The sequence below is a fragment of the Castor canadensis genome, chromosome 5, assembly GCF_047511655.1.
Source record: "Castor canadensis chromosome 5, mCasCan1.hap1v2, whole genome shotgun sequence".
Classification (NCBI taxonomy): Eukaryota; Metazoa; Chordata; class Mammalia; order Rodentia; family Castoridae; genus Castor; species Castor canadensis.
In genome coordinates this window covers 153,062,812-153,080,618 of record NC_133390.1, presented here as the reverse complement: position 1 = coordinate 153,080,618, position 17,807 = coordinate 153,062,812, and the positions used below count along the sequence as shown (strand labels likewise).

The window sequence follows — 17,807 nt, the reverse complement described above, 5'->3', positions numbered from 1 at the left end:
GTGGCTCAGTGGTATATGACAGGCCCTGGGTCGGATCCCCAGCACCGCGGGGGCGGAGGGGAACAAGAATTGTATGAAATTATTAGAAAAATACTACGTAGTGTTCATAGAAATTAACAGATATGGAAAAATACGAAAAGATGCGTGGGAATGATACACACCAACTTTAGGATGGAGGTTATCGCTGGATCTGGGAGGGCAATCTGGGAGGGCTGGCTGTGGATGGCCAGGGTTGATGCCGCGGATCTGGCAGGGTAGGCAGTGTCCCGGTGCCTCCCTAGGCTGCGCTCCCCTGCCGGAACCTCCAAACAAGCTCTCACAAGGAGAGCTTCGCCAGCATCTGCGATATTTTATTTCTTTGGAGGGAGGAAGAGCAACTCTTTCACTTAAATAAATAGGCTTATTTATTTCGGTGGTACTAGAGATTGAACTCAGGGCCTTGCATGAAGCATGACCCAGCCCTCATTTAAATTATGTAGACAGGTGCTCGTGGCTTACATCTGTAGTCACAGCATAGATACTGAGATAATTTGAGGCCAGCCCAGACTAAAAGCAAGAGCTTATCTCAAAAATACCCAATGTAAGAAGGGACTGGTGGAATTAATGCTTCAAGTGGTACAGCGCTCTTCTAGTAAGACTCAGGCCCTGAGTTCGAACCTCATTTACCGCAAAAAGGTAAAGTATGATGTATTTTTTTCTACAGTTTTATATCTATTTTAAAATAAAATTAGTTTCATTAGGTTGTACAAGAAATGCTTTTCCATAGTGAGAACTCAGCATACCCACAGGAAATTTAAATTTGTCCTTGTTTTGGACCTATATAAAAGTGGCAACAAATTATACTTCAATAAAGTTCTTGAAAAGGACATGCAACAGAGAGGGCGGGGTTCTCTGAGCACACCAAGAAGTGGGGAGGAGCACGGAGCTGCTCTCCATGTGAACTTTCAGTAAACAAAGCCTGCAAAGTAGACGGCCCACAAGCTGCTCCAGAGGCACCTGCACACCCATGTTTATTGCAGCACTATTCACAATAGCCAAGTTATGGAAACAGCCAAAATGCCCCACTACTGACGAATGGATCAAGAAAATGTGGTATCTATACACAATGGAATTTTATGCAGCCATGAAGAAGAACGAAATGTTATCATTCGCTGGTAAATGGATGGAATTGGAGAACATCATTCTGAGTGAGGTTAGCCTGGCTCAAAAGACCAAAAATCGTATGTTCTCCCTCATATGTGGACATTTGATCAAGGGCAAACACAACAAGGGGATTGGACTATGAGCACATGATAAAAGTGAGAGCACACAAGGGAGGGGTGAGGATAGGTAAGACACCTAAAAAACTAGCTAGCATTTGTTGCCCTTAATGCAGAGAAACTAAAGCAGATACCTTAAAGCAACTGAGGCCAATAGGAAAAGGGGAACAGGTACTAGAGAAAAGGTTAGATCAAAAAGAATTAACCTAGAAGGTAACACCCATGCACAGGAAATCAATGTGAGTCAATGCCCTGTATAGCTATCCTTATCTCAACCAGCAAAACCCCTTGTTCCTTCCTATTATTGCTTATACTCTCTCTACAACAAAATTAGAAATAAGGGCAAAATAGTTTCTGCTGGGTATTGAGGGGGGAGAGGGAGGGGGTGGAGTGGGTGGTAAGGGAGGGGGTGGGAGCAGGGGGGAGAAATGAACCAAGCCTTGTATGCACATATGAATAATAAAAGAAAAATGAAAAAAAAAAAACAGGTCTCAGGCTAGGGATGTGCTCAAGTGGTAGAGCACATGACTAGCAAGTGCAAGGTCCTAGGTTCATTCCACAGCACAACAAAGAAAAAGGAGAAACAAAACAAAACAAACCCCCCCCAAAACAGATGAGGCATGCAAGTTTTTGTTTTTTTTTTGCTGTGTTTTGTTTTTGGGGCACTGGAGTTTGAACTCAGGGTCTCGCACTTGCTAGGCAGGTGCTGTAACCACTGGAGCCATTCTGCCAGCCCCCAGGTTTTTTAAAAAAGTAAATAACTAGCTGGGCACTGGTGGCTCACGCCTGTAATTCTAGATACTCAGGAGGCAGAATCAGGATTAGGTTGGAAGCCAGTCCCAGCAACTATTTTGTGGAACTCTATCTCAAGAATACCCAAAACAAAACAGGACTGGTGGAGTGGCTCAAGTGCTAGAGCGCTTGCCTAGCAAGCGTTCAAACTTGAGTACTGCCAAAAAAAGAAAAAAAAAAAGCAAATAACTACTAGTCATTTGCTATTTCAGTAATGTACATGTGTGTGATGACAAGATTTCACCAACTACTCAGGAGGTGGAGATTGCGGAGGATCATGCTTTGAGGCAAAAAGTTATTAAGACTCCCATCTCAACAAACAAGGTAAGCATGGTGGTATATAAGTGTAATCCCAACTATAAGGGAGGCATAGATAGGATGACTGTGGTCCCAGGCTGGCCCAGGTAAAAAAATTGTGTGAAGAATAACCTAAAGCAAAAAGGGCTGGAGGAGTGGCTCAAGCAGTATAGTACCTGTCTTGCAAGCACGAAACCCTGAGTTCAAACACCAGTAGTGGAAAAAAATAATAAGTTTCAAGACTAATGGTTGTGCGGGGATTTGAAAAAAAAATGGCAACCAGCCTGGGGTTGTGTGCGTCAGCATACCCACACAGGGTATCATATATAGGGGGTTATATGAAAAAATACAGCAAAATTAATATCTTATATCTGATACATTCAGTGGTGGGAACCTGGGTATGTTTCATTATTTTCTGTAACTCTGGAAAAATTTTGTAATTTACTTTGCAAGTGCTCTACCACTGAACTACAGTCTGAGTCCAATCCCCTACATTTTAAAATGTAAAATTTTAGAGTCAGATGCATGGCTCAAGTGGTAGAGCACAGGTCTAGCAAGCTCAAAGCCCTGATTTTAAACCCCAGCACTACACACACATACAATACAGAAAAATATGGTAGAATAGATGAAATAAAAATAGTAAATGTTGATAATCTTTGGAAGTTAAGTGATAAGTATATAGGGCTCATTACAATGTTCTTTTTTTTTTTTTCTTTTTTGGTGGCATGGGGTTTGAACTCAGGGCCTACATGCTTACTAGGCAGGTGCTCTACCACTTAAGCTACTCCATCAGCCCATTTTGGTGTTGGGTATTTTTGAGCTAGGGTCTCGCTAAATACTTGCCCCAGCTAGCCTCAAGCCTTAATCTTCCTGATCGCTGCCTCTTGAGTAGCTAGGATTACAGGTGTGAGCCACCAGTGCTTGGCAACAAGCTCCTATAAGGGCAAGAATTGTGCTAGATTCTTTGCCTAACTGGATTTTTCTCACAATTGGGAGAATATAATTCCAAAGAGCTTTTTCTATCCTACTCCTTACTGAAGGGGTTAAAAATTCACATATTTCATCTCTTGCCTAGCATAACTGTTGAATGAGTAATTAATATCCTTACTTTTTGTTCAGAGCAGCTAAGAACTTATCTTTTTTTTTTCACACAGGATCTTGTACTTTTTCCTAACTGTCTCTCAGACCACAAACCTCCTACCGCCACCTCCTAGTAGCTGGGATTATACCCGTGTACCATCATGCCTTTTGTTTTGTTTTTTTAGTGTTAGTGGGGTTTGAACTTAGGGCCTCACACTTGCTAGGCAGGCACTATACCACTTGAACCACACCTCCAGCCCCATTTGTCTATTTTTTCATACTTAGGCTCATCAGTTAAGTAAAGCAATCAATACATTTCTTCTTATTGCCTAAGAGGATTTCTGCTGCTTGCAGTCAAGAATCCTGACTAATGATTGCATACATCATTACATCAAAGTTTTTCATACAATTCTGGATATTAACTTATCTCCTCTCACTTGGATACCAAGCCCCTCAGATTTAGAGTGAGGTCTATGTAAAGTGAAAATCCATTTACAATTCTTTCTGTTTACATGGGCTTGCAGAGCTTGCACATCTCCAGTCTAGGCTCTGGGAGTCATTGCATTGACCACAGTACATGGTATCCATGTCTGTGGTATTCCAGTGCCTATAACCACATCCCTGACAAGTACCTCATAGCCTATGGCTAGAGTTGAAGCTTTCAGCATCTAGGAAATCAGCTTTGTTGCCCTTCCATTTCCTTGGGGATTCTCCTTAACTTGATGGTGGTGGTAGTGGTGATAGAGGAGGAAGAGGACAGAAGACAGAGGGCCATGTACTCCCTGAACCTAACCTTCCCAAGGAGCCATGAGTCCTATAAAATCACACTACTGGGGCAGTGAAGGAGAAACTTTGGGATAGTTTCCTCCAAAGACACAGAAATGTCCTTTGTACTGTGTAAGGCCCTCTTGGAGAGCATCAATTTTTGGATATTCCCCTAGGACAAATTCTAGGAATTAAAAAAAATTTCAAAAATGGGCTGGGAATGTTGTTCAGTGCTTGCCTAGCATGCATCAGATCCTGAGTTCAATCCCCAGCACAATATGCACCATCTGGATTATCAGAGGACAATGACATGAAGCAAAACAACCAGGAATTGATAGACTCCATACTTCTGAATGCCCCATTGACAGAAGCTACCACTGAATCTGAGTAGCAGAGCCAACCCTAAATTTGCTGTTGGCTACATTTCAGACCTCCTTTGTGCTCCACCACAACTCTTGAAAAAGCAGGTTTCTAGCTGGGCACTAGTGGCTCAACCTGTAATCCTAGCTACTCAGGAGGCAGAGATCAGGATTGTGGTTTGAAGCTAGCTGGGGTAAATAGTTGAAGACACCCTATCTCCAAAAAACCCATCTCACACACACACACAAAAAGGGCTAGTGGAGTGTCTCAAGGTGTAGGCCATGAGTTCAAACCCCAGTACCCCCAAAAAAAAAAAAAAAAAAAGAAAGAAAAAGAAAAAGCAGGTTCCTGATGTGAAGATTTCCACCTGATTGTTTCTGTAGCTTCCTTTGAATTCTGCTTAAAATGTGTTCTTTGCTAGTGACTCACTCCTGTAATCCTAGCTACTGGAGAGGCAGAGATCATGAGGATTACCATTCAAAGCTAGCCTGGGCAAATAGTTCGTAAGACCTTATCTTGAAAATACCCAATACAAAAAAGGGCTGGTGGAGTGGCTCAAGTGGGGAAGCGTATGCCCTAAGTTCAAGCCCCAGTGCTGGAAAAAAAAAAAAGTGTTTGCCTTTTTAAAAAAATTACTAAGGACTGCCATTATGTAAAAAACAGAGGGGACTGGTGGAGTGGCACAGTGGTAGAGTGCCTGCTTAGCAAGCCTGAGGCCTGAGTTCAAATCTCATACTGCCAAAAATAAACAAAAACCAGGCAGCTTCATTTGGTGTGGTATCTGAAGAGAAGTCCCTATCCTGACTCCTAGTCCCTATCCTAAATGACCCATTCCTGGGCTTTAAATTGTAGATGTTGTTAGTTATATTCTTATATTACAGAGTGCCTAGTATGTCCCAGGCACTGGGTCATAACGGTGAGATGATGAACAAAAACATTTGCCTTCTCTTCTAGAGAAGGGGGCTGGAGGAGTGGCTTAAGAGGTAGAGGGCCAGTCTAGTAAGCGAGAGGCTGAGTTCAAACCCCAGTACCGTCATCCTCCCCCACCAAAAAAAATGATTTCTACAGAAGGAAACAGAACCATCACACAAATGAGTACACATCTGTAGTGGAGATATTGATCTTCCTAGGGGCATCTAGAGGGTGTGGGGCCTTTGTCTTCTTCTCAGGCTCCTCTGGAAAACTACAAGAGGACCTGAAATTTGCAGACCACTCTTCCAAGGGTTTTGCAGGGAATGGGTGGTTAGTTTCTGGGTCCATAATAGAAAGCAGGTCACCACCCAAAGCAGTGGCTCTTGAACTGAAGAATTTGTTAAGAACACAGTCTCCAATGAGGGCGTCAGCAGACAGGAGCTAGGCCTGTCTCACAGGTGGGTCTAATGGAGCACTTCAGTCCCCCTTGCTGTGAGGATACAAAGATCTGGCTGAAGCAGTGACCATGGAGAAGGGATCATAGATGTAAGAGATAAGAGAATAAGTCAAAATAATGATCTCCCAAGCCTAGGAGACGGTAAAAGATGGCTTGCTTAGGCTATGCCAAGTTTAGTTCACAGTCAACTAGATCCTAGTGGGTCTAAAGGTGAGGTCAGGATAAAGACCAAGGCTTGGGGCCTGTGTCTAGGAGACAGTCCTCCAACACAGCCTTGAAGTAGCGCACAGGAAGTGCCAACCGCCCAGGTCTTGCATCTCAATACTGTCCTCGCAGGTTCTTCACTTTCCTGTTTCCGGGCCCCTAAGAGAGACGTAAGTGGGTGAAATGAGATGCGAGTGGCCTCTTCCGCTTCAAAGCCACACCGTCTCAAACTCCACACTTGGGAGGCCCCCAGCAATTCGGGCACGAAGGGGACCGTGCCACTTTGTTCTGGTCCAGAACTGGACGCCTCAGTCTGCTTATCTGGAAAAAGATGCTCATCTGTGCTCCCCCGGGGTCTAAGCAATGACTTTTGGCGCACAGTCGCGGCCAGTAGAATGGCTTTTCATTCCACTAACTAGGGATTCGAGGTTGGGCCGGAAACCAGGCCGCCTACTTCCGCCTATAGCCGGAAGTGCCCTGCCATTCAATGTAGAGGACTTCCGGGCGCTCTGAGGGGTAACCCGGGTTCACTATGGCGGCCTCCGTAGTTGGGAAGAAGATCGTATTTGTCACAGGAAACGCTAAGAAGCTTGAGGAGGTGCCGGGAGGGTGGGGAGGCGCTGGGAATAGGCTGAATGGGGTTTCCAGGCGAGGGAAGCACGCGGGAGGAGGCGTGAAGGGAGTTCGACCCGCTGGGAAGGATGGGTCAGGACTGGCTGTGTGGAAGCGGCTGGGGATGCGTTGAGGGTGGAGGGGATTGACAGATCCCAGCAGAGCTTCTAGAATAAAGACCCAAAGACAGAAATTTTATTATATATGTGTTTTATATATATAATACTTACTCGTATAAATACATATATTTTTTGGGTAGTGTGGTGGACCTAGCTTAGGGCTTCTGGCATGCTAGACAATTGCTCTACTACTTAGCTACACCTCCAGCCTGAGAAATCTTTTTTTTTTTTTTTCCGGTACTGGGGCTTGAACTCAGGGCCTACACCTTGAGTCACTCCACCGGCTCTTTTTTATGTTGGGTGTTTTCGAGACAGTGTCTCTTGAACTGTTTGCCTGGGCTGGCTTCGAACCTTGATTGTTCTGATCTCTGTCTCCTGAGTAGCTAGGATTACAAGCGTGAGCCATCGGCGCCGGGGTATAAATCTTTTTTATTATTGTACTGGCGGTTGAACTCATGGTGTCATGCTTGCTATGCAGGCACTATACCGCTTGAGCCACTCCACCAGCTTTTTTTTTTTCAATTGGGTATTTTTGAAATAGGGTCTTGCAAACTATTTGCACAGGGCTGGCTTGGAACCACCATCCTCCTGATCTCTGCCACATGAATAGCCAGGATTACAGGCGTGAGCCACTGGCACCTGGCTGCTTTGGTTATTTTTAAGATAGGGTCTTACTTTATGGCCACCTTGGATGTGATCTTCCTATTTATGCTTCCTGTGTAGTTGGGATGACAGGCACACCACCACACCCAACCATTAGTTGAGACGTAGTTTTGCTAACTGCCCTTCAATAGTGATCTCTGCCTCCTGAGCATCTAGGCTTGAAATGTGATTGATCAAAAAGGGTATAACCCATTGCTAACAGACTGAGTAGGGAAATCCAGCAAAGCCTGTTCTGATTCATGGTCTCTGTGCAGTGTTTCTTTCTCCCTGGCATGGAACAGAACCCCCTCTGACATGGGGATTATATGTTCTATCAGGCATGATAGGTCAAAGAATTTCTTTATGACCAGCTTGTAGTTCTCTGTGGATGCTCATCTCTAATCCTGTTAGGGTCTTTCTACTTTCTTCTTTGCTGGTGGAGGGAACAATTAGGTTTCCTTCAGCTGTCAGCTCTGATTGGCCTTATTTGGGTAGAGGGTTTGCCCCTGCTTAGTCAGCCCTGGCCAAGGAAGTAGGGTCTATGCCAGGAAGGGAACCTTCATTTGTCTGAAACATTGGGACTGATGGTACTTCTGTACCAGGACAAGAGTGGCTTTCTCAGGAGTCAGAGCCCTGTTGATGCAAGGTTTGAGATCCTGAGGCCAGATTAGACAAGTAGACAGACAGCACCATCCTGAATGGGGTCCATGCAAATGGACTAGTTATATATGTGTTGTTAATGTGTGTAATTTCCTTAATTTTAAAATAGGATTGTAAACATTTTTCTGATTTTAATAGGTTTGGTTTTTTAAGATATTTTTATTTTATTTTTTTTTCAAGATAGGGTCTCTTGAACTATTTGCCTGGGATGGCTTGGAACTGAGATTCTTCTGATCTCTGTCTCCTGAGTAGCTAGGATTATAGGTGTGAGTGGTTTTTATAGGTTTAAAAGTCACTGGATTGGGAGGCTAAGGCTGGGGGATCTTGAGTTCTAGGCCAACCTGAGCTATATATTGTTTTGAGACCTGTCTCAAAAACAAACAAAATCACTGGAACTGCTAATACAATTTTGGTTTGTTATCTACAGTCATAATTGAAAAGGGTCCTAAATTAGCTGGGCGCTGGTGGCTCACACCTGTAATCCTAGCTACTCAGGAGACAGCAATCAGGAGGATCCATGTTCGAAGCCAGCTCTGGCAAATAGTTCTCAAGACCCTATCTTGAAAAAACCCATCACAAAAAGGGCTGGTGGAGTGGCTCAAGGTGTAGGCCTTGAGTTCAAACCCCAGTACTGAAAAAAAAAAAAAAAAGGTGGAGGGGGTGTCCTAAATATCAATTAGGAGTTAGTAAAAATAAGGATTGTCTTCTCATTTTCAAAATTCCTAGAACTGGGTAACCCTTAATAGAGAATTCCTTGCCTAGGAGGATGGTTAGGGTTTCTGAGTGTATTGAGGAAGGAAGAAGGTGTTCTGTATGGGGAAGGGGGACATTACAAGCAGAGACCCGAAGGAGATGTGATAGAGTAGTGAGGAGATGGGGGGGTCTAACTTGCTGAGGTGGGACCCTGAAAATTGGGATGAGGCTTGTAGGCCCAACTTGGTAAGCTTTAGGGGACTGGCAGGAGAGTTACCTGATGAGAAAGGTGGGTGACAGTTCATATAAAGGGGAATTGTTAACAAATGGTGATAAATGTTCTTTCATTTTGAAACAGGTCATTCAGATTCTAGGAGATAAGTTTCCATGCACTTTGGTGGCACAGAAAATTGACCGTATGTTTCTGTTTTGTTTTATTTTTAAAAGATGGTTCGATATTTCTGTCTCGTGACCTGACTGTGTGTGTCTGTTTCCCTGATAAGTGCCAGAGTACCAGGGAGAGCCGGATGAAATTTCCATACAGAAGTGTCAGGAGGCGGCTCGCCAGGTACTTATCCTACACTTGTTCTACATTGAATCCTCTTGTCATGGCATCTCCTGGGGTCTGTGCTTCCTGGGAATAGGCAAAGAACAGTAGAGTACAGTTTGTGTGCCTTCAAGGATCTTTGGAAGCCCAGCTAGGCTGGCTTTGGAATACTGCCTTCCTGTCCCAACCCACACCCTTCAGATTCTCAGGTACATGCATTCCAGCCCTACATTCTCCCCACACATTTACCTCTGCAGTCACAGATCCTTGTAGAATTGAGAAGGAGCAAAATATGAAGAGGCAGGATGCCTGGGTTGAATCCCAGTACTTCCACTGCTGTGTCTGGAGCAACCTTTATACCTGCCAATGTTTGGTGTCCCCATCTCTAAAATGAAGATGAAGAGGGCTAGATGCTAGGGCTCTTGGTGGACCTCTGTCTGTTGATCTTAACTAGCTGTGGGCTTGGTCGCCACCTGGGTGGCCTGGGATTCAGTGTGGGAAGGGAGGCTACTTCTGATTGCAGGTCTCAGGCCTTCATATTCTTGTACTGCAGGTACAGGGGCCTGTACTGGTGGAGGATACCTGTCTGTGCTTCAATGCCCTCGGGGGACTCCCTGGTCCCTACATGTGAGTGCTCCCACTAACCCCTTTGCAGGGCCCCAGCCACAAAAGCACCTTGAGAAATGATTGGTTACCTGATACTGCAAGTCATTTACTATCTTGGCATCAACCTCAGTATTTCAGTTGTCCCAAGGAAGGATTAGGGATACTGGAGAGGTATGCCTTTCTTTTGTAAAGTGTGAGAATGTGGTTGTGTAAGTAGAGATTGGAAAGGGGAACCCACCTATTTCAGAGGTACATTCAAAGCAGATCAATTTCACGAAAGAGGAAATAACGTTGAGACCTGAAATTTGATTTCCTTAAAACTATCTTGTGTCCTGAATCCCCTAGGTTTTTGTGTATTTCTATGATACAAATATCCCAAATTTGAAGACTCCTGAATGGGGTTAGGGACATATGTACAGACGTGCTGTTAATAGAATGGGATCCAGGTGTGGTGGTACACGCCTGTAATTCTAGCATGTGGGAGGCTGAGGCAGGATTTTAAGTTCAAAGCTAGTCTGTACTATATTGTGAAACCCTGTTTCTAACTAACTAACTAGATGACTGTTTTTTTGGCCAGAGCAACAGCACCTGCATACACTTAGACCTACAGCATATATTACTCTACATCCTCACCACCATGCTCACCACCATCTTCCCTCAGTATTATGAGCCTTTAATATTTTGTAATTTGGCAATCTGAAATGTTATCATATGCAGTTCTAATTTGCATTTTCCTAGTTACCAGTGAAGTTGAGACCTTCATTTGTTTGTTGATTATTGATTGTTCTGTGCATTGCCTGTTTGCCTCCATTCCTTTTTTCCTGTTTTCTCTCTCACATTGGGGATTGAACCCAGTGTCTCAAGCAGGCTATGCACAAAGCTCTACCATTGAGTTACACCCCCAGCCTCTAGATTACTTCTCTTAGTTTTGATTTGAGACATTCTTTTTCATGACTTCTTTGCCAGTGCTGGACCTCTAATCCCTATGGGGTGCAGCCCAGAGAGAAGGTGGTGAAAGATCCTCTGCTCATGGTGTCTGAGTCATCTTTATTTCTTTTGCAGCAAATGGTTTCTGGAGAAGTTAAAGCCTGAAGGTATTGTCTCCATTGTTTCTTCTCTTGGATCTGTTGGGAATTGAGAATCTGGAGTCCCAGGCTTCAGTCCTCACGATAGAACTTCCCTTCACCTCCATTTCCCTCACACTTTCCTTGTACTCCAGAGAGCATTGAGGTGGGGAGGAATGGATGGTTGAAATTTGCAGAGCTGTGATTTTGAGGGACAAAGGAACTATAGTTGTTGATTCTGGCTCTCATGAGGGACTTTACCCTAGCAACTGCCTGTGGGTACTTTCTTCAGCCAGGGTCTTGCCTGGCTTGCAGGGTTTGGGACTGCCCCTCCCAGGCCCCAGCAGGCCGTATGCTGCCACCCTTGTGTGTATGCCAAAATGTTCTCTTTTTAGGTGCTTTAAAAAACACTTAAAACTAGCCAGGTACTGGTGGCTCATGCCTGTAATCCTAGCTACTCTGGAGGCTGAGACTGTAAGGATCATAGTTCGAGGTCAGCCTGGGGAAATAGTTCATGAGATCCCATCTCCAAAATAACCAGAGTAAAATGTAGCTCAAGTGGTAGAGCCCCTGCTTTGCAAGCCTGAAGCCCTGAGTTTAAAAAAAAAACAACAACAATAACTAAATACCATTTAAAGCTGGTTGTGGTGGTACACACTCATAATCCGAGCACTCAGGAGGCAGCGGCAGGAGGATCAAGAGTTTGAGGCCAACCTGGTCTACACAGTGAGTTCAAGGCCAGCCTGAGCTACATAGCAAGACCCTCTGTCAAAAAACCAAGGGCTGAGGATATAGCTTAGTTGTAGAGCATTTGTCTAGCATCCACAAGGTGGTGGGTTGTAGCCTTAGTACTGCCAAAACAAAAACTATATTGGAGAGTATTTCAAACATGTACAGTAGTAGAATAGATTAATGGCTACAAATATTTATAATTGTCAACTTTATTTAATTTTGTTGGAGGTACTGGGGATTGAATTCAGGGCCTTGTGCTTGCTAGGCAAGTGCTCTACCACTCATCTGTCTTTTTTTTTTTTTAAGAATAGAGGCTTGGAGCATGGCTCAAGTGGTAGTGTGGTTTTTAACTCAAGGCCCTGTACTTGCTGGACAAGTGCTCCACCACTTGAGCTATATCCCTAGGCCCCCAAGCTAATCTTATTACATAGTTATTTTGAAAATGCCTTTTCACATTTGGTTTATTTTGCATTGGGAATCAAACAGTGTTCACATCATTGGTCCACACTGATTTTCTGTTAACAAAATCTTGTTTTAGCTTGTCCTAGAGGGAGGCAGATACCCAGGGCTTTGAATTTCAAGCCCGCCCTGGTGTCAGCTCTTTTGATGCCCTTGGAACTTCCCACCACTGTCCAATCCAATTTGAGGAATTCTTCCCTCCCCACCTTGCAAGGGCTTCTGATAAAGGTGTGAGGGTGGGGTTGGGGGTGGAGTCTGGGCAGCACAGATGTACTGAGTGAGCCCTCACTGAATCTCTCCACAGGTCTCCACCAGCTCCTGGCTGGCTTTGAGGACAAATCAGCCTATGCACTCTGCACCTTTGCTCTCAGCACTGGGGACCCAAGCAATCCTGTGCTTTTGTTCAGGGGCCGAACCTCGGTGTGTACCCACCTGGATGCAGTTCTCTGGTGTGCAGCCAGAGGGCTCTGCAGTCCACACCCAGGGTCTTCTGGGGACAGAGTTATCAGGGCCTTCCTCTGAGACATCTCTGATCACCACAATTAAAACACTGTCTATCCCAAAACCTAGTTGACCTCTGAGGCTGGTGGTTCAGCTCCTGGTCTGATACACCCAGATCTCTCCACTGTAGGCCCCTGTAAGAAGCAGATGTACAAACTGGGCACCAGTGGCTCACTTCTGTAATCCTAGCTACTCAGGAGGCAGAGATCAGGAGGATCGAGGTTTGAAGCCAGCTCTGGGAAAATAGTTTGCAAGACACTGTCTTGAATAACACCCATCACAAAAAAAGAGCTGGCAGAATGGCTCAAACAGTAAGAGCACCTGCCTAACAAGTGTAAGTCTCTGAGTTCAAGCTCCAGTGCCACAAAAAAAAAAAAAAAAAAGTACAAACTGAACGTAACTGCTACAAAAGCTGTATTTACATCCCATACTTCCTGCTCAAATCTTATCCATCTGTCAAGGGTACAGCCTTCTTTGACTATCTCATAGCCTTTTACTCATAGCTTGAACTCAGGGCCTTCACCTTGAGTCACTCACCAGCCCTATGTTTGTGAAGGGTTTTTCGAGATAGTGTCTCACAGAACTATTTGCCCTGGCTGGCTTGGAACCACGTTCCTCCTGATCTCTGCTTCCTGAATAGATAGGATTACAGGTGTGAGCTAGAGCCACTGGTGCCTAGCTACTTTGTTTCTTAATTGTTATGCCTGTTTGGCTTGTGACATCCATTGGAGGGGAAAGCTGGGCTGCTTGTGACTACTCCAGTGCTGAGAACACTGCAGGCCCACTGTAAGTGCTCAGAAAACTTGTGGAATGGGTGAGGCTCAGAGTAGTTAACTGACTTTGGTCACACAGCTCCCCACTAGCAGAAATGGAATTTGCCTTTGGTTTTGCATGACTTGGCATTTATGTGGTTAATCTCTAACACCCACCACTGCCCCTTTTTCCCCCTACCATGCTGGGGATTGAAATGGGCTTTCCACATGGAAGACAAGCACTCAACCACCAAGATACAACTCCAGCCCTATATTTTTAATTACTTTTTGTTTGTTTGTGGTACTAGGGATTGAACCCAAGGTCTTGCACATGCTAGAGAAGTGCGCTGCCACTGAGCTGTATCTCTAGACTTTTAAATTTTTTGTTTTGAGACAGGGTCTTGGTAAATTTCCCAGGCTGGCCTCAAATTTGTGATCCTCCCGTTATCAGCCTCCTGAGTAGCTGGGATTGCAGGTGTACCACACCCAGCTTTAGATTTTTTACTCTGATGACATGAAGTTTTACAACATTGGACTATAGTTTGTTCTTTGTGACATTTTCATTTTGGAATTTGCCTGTCATAGCCAGTATTTCTTGAGTTCATTGCCATGTTGGCCTCTGCTAAGTACTTTCTGTTAGGGTGTTTCATTCACCTACTAGAGGCTCCTTCGTTTATTGTTACATGCTAAGTAAGTGCTCTTACACATAGCCATATCCCTAGCTCCTTGTCTTGTGTTTTGAGAAATGCTGTAAGTATAGACCTTATCCTCAGAATTCAGGGCCCTTAACTTCCTATTAGAACCACATATTTTTGGTCAGTTTTTCAAACTTGACCCATTTTTCTTCAGTGAGGTCACAATTTATTAAAAGTGTAGAAAGGGAGTTTGGACCCAGAGGTTCCTCCTCCTTGCTTCACTCTGCATGTTACTTAGGTATTCAGGAAGCATTTGCAAGTACTGTAGACCCCTTGAACTACATTTTGAATAAATTGGGTTTAATCAAATTCACAAACTAACCAAACTCAAATTGGCCTCCAAATGCATCTCCAGTTACCCCTGTCCCCCTTTCCTGTGGCAGGGCCAGATTGTGGTGCCCCGAGGCTGCCGAGACTTTGGCTGGGACCCATGCTTTCAGCCTGATGGATATGAGCAAACGTAAGGAGCCCCAGTTTCTTTCCTTGGTCATGTCTTAGGTGGGCATCCTGCCCATGTGCAGACGTGCGGATGGGGATGGGGAAGGCTCTGAGGGCAGCTCTGGTGGGGTGGACACAAGGAATCTATGTGGCCCAGTCCACAGCAAGGTGGAGCAGGCATCCTGGGTTCTGCCTTCAGCTGTGTGACCAGTGACTTTCTCTCTCTGGCCTTGACCTATCAAGATGTTTTGTGAGATGACTCTCTAGTTCCCTCATCTGAATTGGAAGATACTCGGTTTTGCAGCCTCTGGTGAATGCAGTGCCACATGTTCTCAGTGTTTTATACTGATCCCTCTTATTTACATGACACATAAAGGCTGTTACTGGAATTGGGCTTTCCAGGTTGGAGGGGCCTTTAGGGAATGTTGCATGAGGCCTCATGGTAGCCATACAGGGCTGAGGACATTGTGAAGTAGCACTGTCTTAATGCTCTTGGGTGTCAGAAGTGTTGTGTATCTGCACTGTCAGATTGGGTGGCCATTGGCCACATGTGGCTAGTGGCTATGGTACTGGCCAATGAAGGTCTGAAGCCTATGGGCAGGGTGTGACTTCTCACCTCACTGATGGGCTGTTGGCCTGCTGCCAGGGCCCCCCTCCCCAGTGCATTAGAGGAGACTGCTGTGTTTGCTTTTGTCAGGCCCACTGCTTCCTGTCAACAGATGACAAAGCTGATCAAACATGCAGCTCATCCCTGTCCCCAGCTTCCCTTAACAACTTTTGGCAACTAGAGCAAGTTTACTATCCTGCCATGCTCATTAATAAGGGTTTCTGTCTACAGAGGAATTTAAAACTGTCCAATTAAATTTTACAGGCTGCTAGGAGCTGGTGGCCACTGCCCTCCTTTCCTGGGACTCCTTAATCTTTGGGCTGCAGGGATGGACTGGGTATGCCCCTCCTCCAGAGGTCTGGGCTTCCTGTTCTCTGAACTGCTACTGTACTCTTTAGGTATGCCGAGATGCCCAAGGCGGAGAAGAATGCCATCTCCCATCGCTTCCGGGCCCTGTTGGAACTACAGGAGTACTTTGGCAGTGTGACTTCTGGGCCTGGAGGAGACCACTCAGGCCGGGAGACTGGGGAGAGCTAGCCTGAAACCTCCTGGGTCAGGCAAGCATCCCTCCAAGGACATCCATCAGGAGGTTCTCCTTGGTGGGGGTGTCAGGCAGCCTCACCAGCCTGATCTGGAAGAACAGCTAGTTCTGCTTAGAGGGACTCTGGGCAAGCTGATGCCTGTCTCTTGCTTTGGGAATTCAGTGATTGCTCCTGCAGCCTCCAGGCCTGGGATTCTAAGAGGACCTGAAGTGTTAAAACCAGCCTTGGCAGGATTGTTTGGATAAGAACCTCACAGTCTTTGATGTTTGGTGGTTGTTTCTTTTTTTTAATTGCAGCAAATGAAAATTCTGGAAGGCACATGTTTCCAAAATAAACTGAGCCCTGCCCCAGGCTGATGGATGTCTGCCTTCTGAGTCCCTGTTGACAGGTGCGGGAAGCCTTCTGGGTGGAGGTGGCAGAAAGGGCAGCACTGTCACTTGCCCTTGCTAGCTGGCATGTTACATCTTCTGTGCTTGGACTCACTCTTCTCATTCTTGAAGTTATGGATCATGGGCTGCCCTCTTCCATGCCAAATTCATGCTGTCCACCCTTACCTCCCAGTTAGGTGATACCTCTGCCAGGTGACCTCTGTAGTCTTTGATGGGTTGGGGGATGGGCAGTGTGGAATGTCTGTTTTTATGGCTTTGTACATTGGAGCAGCTAAAGTGTTGGTTTATGATTATAACGTCAAGTTATTTTTCTGGTGGGGAGAAGGAGTCCTTGACCCCAGTTGAGTTGACATGTCAAAATTTAGCAAGGCATGGCTGCAACCCCATTCACTGTGCTCCCATGAAGCCATTCTCTGGGAGGGACTTTCAGGGACCAGGTGGCTGCCTTATATTTCCTGCAGGCTATTCTTTTTTTTTTTTAAAAGGATGGGGGAGGGGTGCACACCGCAAAAACAGCCAGAAACCACAGGTTAGGGTGTGGTCCCCCATGGAGGTGGATCACTCCCAAGCTAACTTTTGTGCTCTTGGGCAGCTCTGGAGAACCTACTCTCCAGACCTGGCAAGGTGGCCCTGGGCCTGATGTCCTACCCTGACCTGGAGCAGTGTACATGGGCAAGGACAATGCATCTTTCCTTCCCCCACCATCTCTGTCAGCCTCAGCTGTTTTCCCCAGGAGGTGCCAGTACCTTACCAGCACTCCTGAACAGTCTCAGGGTGGGCGGTTGTCTGCCTGGCCTCAGACATGGGGTGCTGGGGGCCTGCCTGCTTCTTGCCTGAGACTCTGGATGCGGTTCTACCTGCAGGGAATGTCCGGGCTACTGAGGAAGGGGTCCTCAAAATACAATCACATATCCCATAGAAGAGGCAGATACATGGGGCCTGGCAGGGCACCCTGGTGTTTGCTGCCCAGGTCCTTCCTTGAATTCTGGCCTGGGTGCACACTGTATTTTGTCCACCTTTTTGACTTAACCCATCTCACAAACGGCTGTGAATATACCACCCTGGAGCCAGTTACTCCTATCTCCATGCCCTGCATCCCTACCCAGGGGGCTCTTTATCATTCTAATACCGTTCAGCCTTTTTGGTGGTACTAGAGTTTGCTAGGCAGGCACTCTACCATTTGAGCCACTCTCCCAGTCCTTTTTTTGGGTCTAGTATTTTTCAATATAGGGTCTCAGGAACTATTTGCCTGGGCTGGGAATTAAACCCAAGGGCCTCAGGAATGCTAGGCAAATCCTCTGCCACTGAGCCACATCCCCAGATCTACCAAGGGGGTTGAGCATCTCTTCCCATTCATGTTACCCTTTCCCTCTTCTCCCTCCCTGTTTACAGCCTTGTCTTTTGGGGTGCTATCTTTTTCTTATTGTTTTGCAGAAATTCTTTGCATGTTTTAGGTATTAGTCCCTTTTCAGTTTCAGACGTAATAAATCTCTTCATCCACTACTTCAGTACAAAATATCTTTGTCCATGGGGCATTTCTGGAGCCAAAGACCTGCAAGATGATGTGGTGGGCAGTAAATGTTCCTGTTGCTACTCTGCTGCTCCCAGGTATACACAGGTCCA

General features: G+C 45.6%; 1 protein-coding gene across 2 annotated transcripts; it reads left to right on the top strand.

Annotated features, from left to right (window-relative positions):
* The first annotated feature begins 6,579 nt into the window (after positions 1 to 6,579).
* On the top strand, positions 6,580 to 17,687 carry Itpa (inosine triphosphatase). Of its 2 annotated transcripts, XM_020163872.2 has the most exons (8): positions 6,580 to 6,724; positions 9,211 to 9,268; positions 9,356 to 9,420; positions 9,953 to 10,026; positions 11,068 to 11,099; positions 12,565 to 12,680; positions 14,592 to 14,668; positions 15,652 to 17,687. In XM_020163872.2, the coding sequence occupies exons 1-8, from the start codon at positions 6,659 to 6,661 to the stop codon at positions 15,788 to 15,790; spliced, it is 627 nt and encodes a 208-aa protein (XP_020019461.1). In that variant the 5' UTR covers positions 6,580 to 6,658; the 3' UTR covers positions 15,791 to 17,687. The 2 variants fall into 2 exon arrangements, with proteins under 2 accessions (XP_020019461.1, XP_020019464.1); XM_020163875.2 differs by lacking the exon at positions 14,592 to 14,668.
* The last annotated feature ends 120 nt before the right edge of the window (positions 17,688 to 17,807 follow it).

Excerpts from the sequence above, each read along its gene's own strand:
- Itpa (XM_020163872.2), top strand. The coding sequence starts at position 6,659 with ATGGCGGCCTCCGTAGTTGGGAAGAAGATCGTATTTGTCACAGGAAAC. Across the intron at positions 6,725-9,210 it reads ACGCTAAGAAGCTTGAGGAG|GTCATTCAGATTCTAGGAGA; the intron begins GTGCCGGGAGGG and ends ATTTTGAAACAG. Across the intron at positions 11,100-12,564 it reads GGAGAAGTTAAAGCCTGAAG|GTCTCCACCAGCTCCTGGCT; the intron begins GTATTGTCTCCA and ends ATCTCTCCACAG.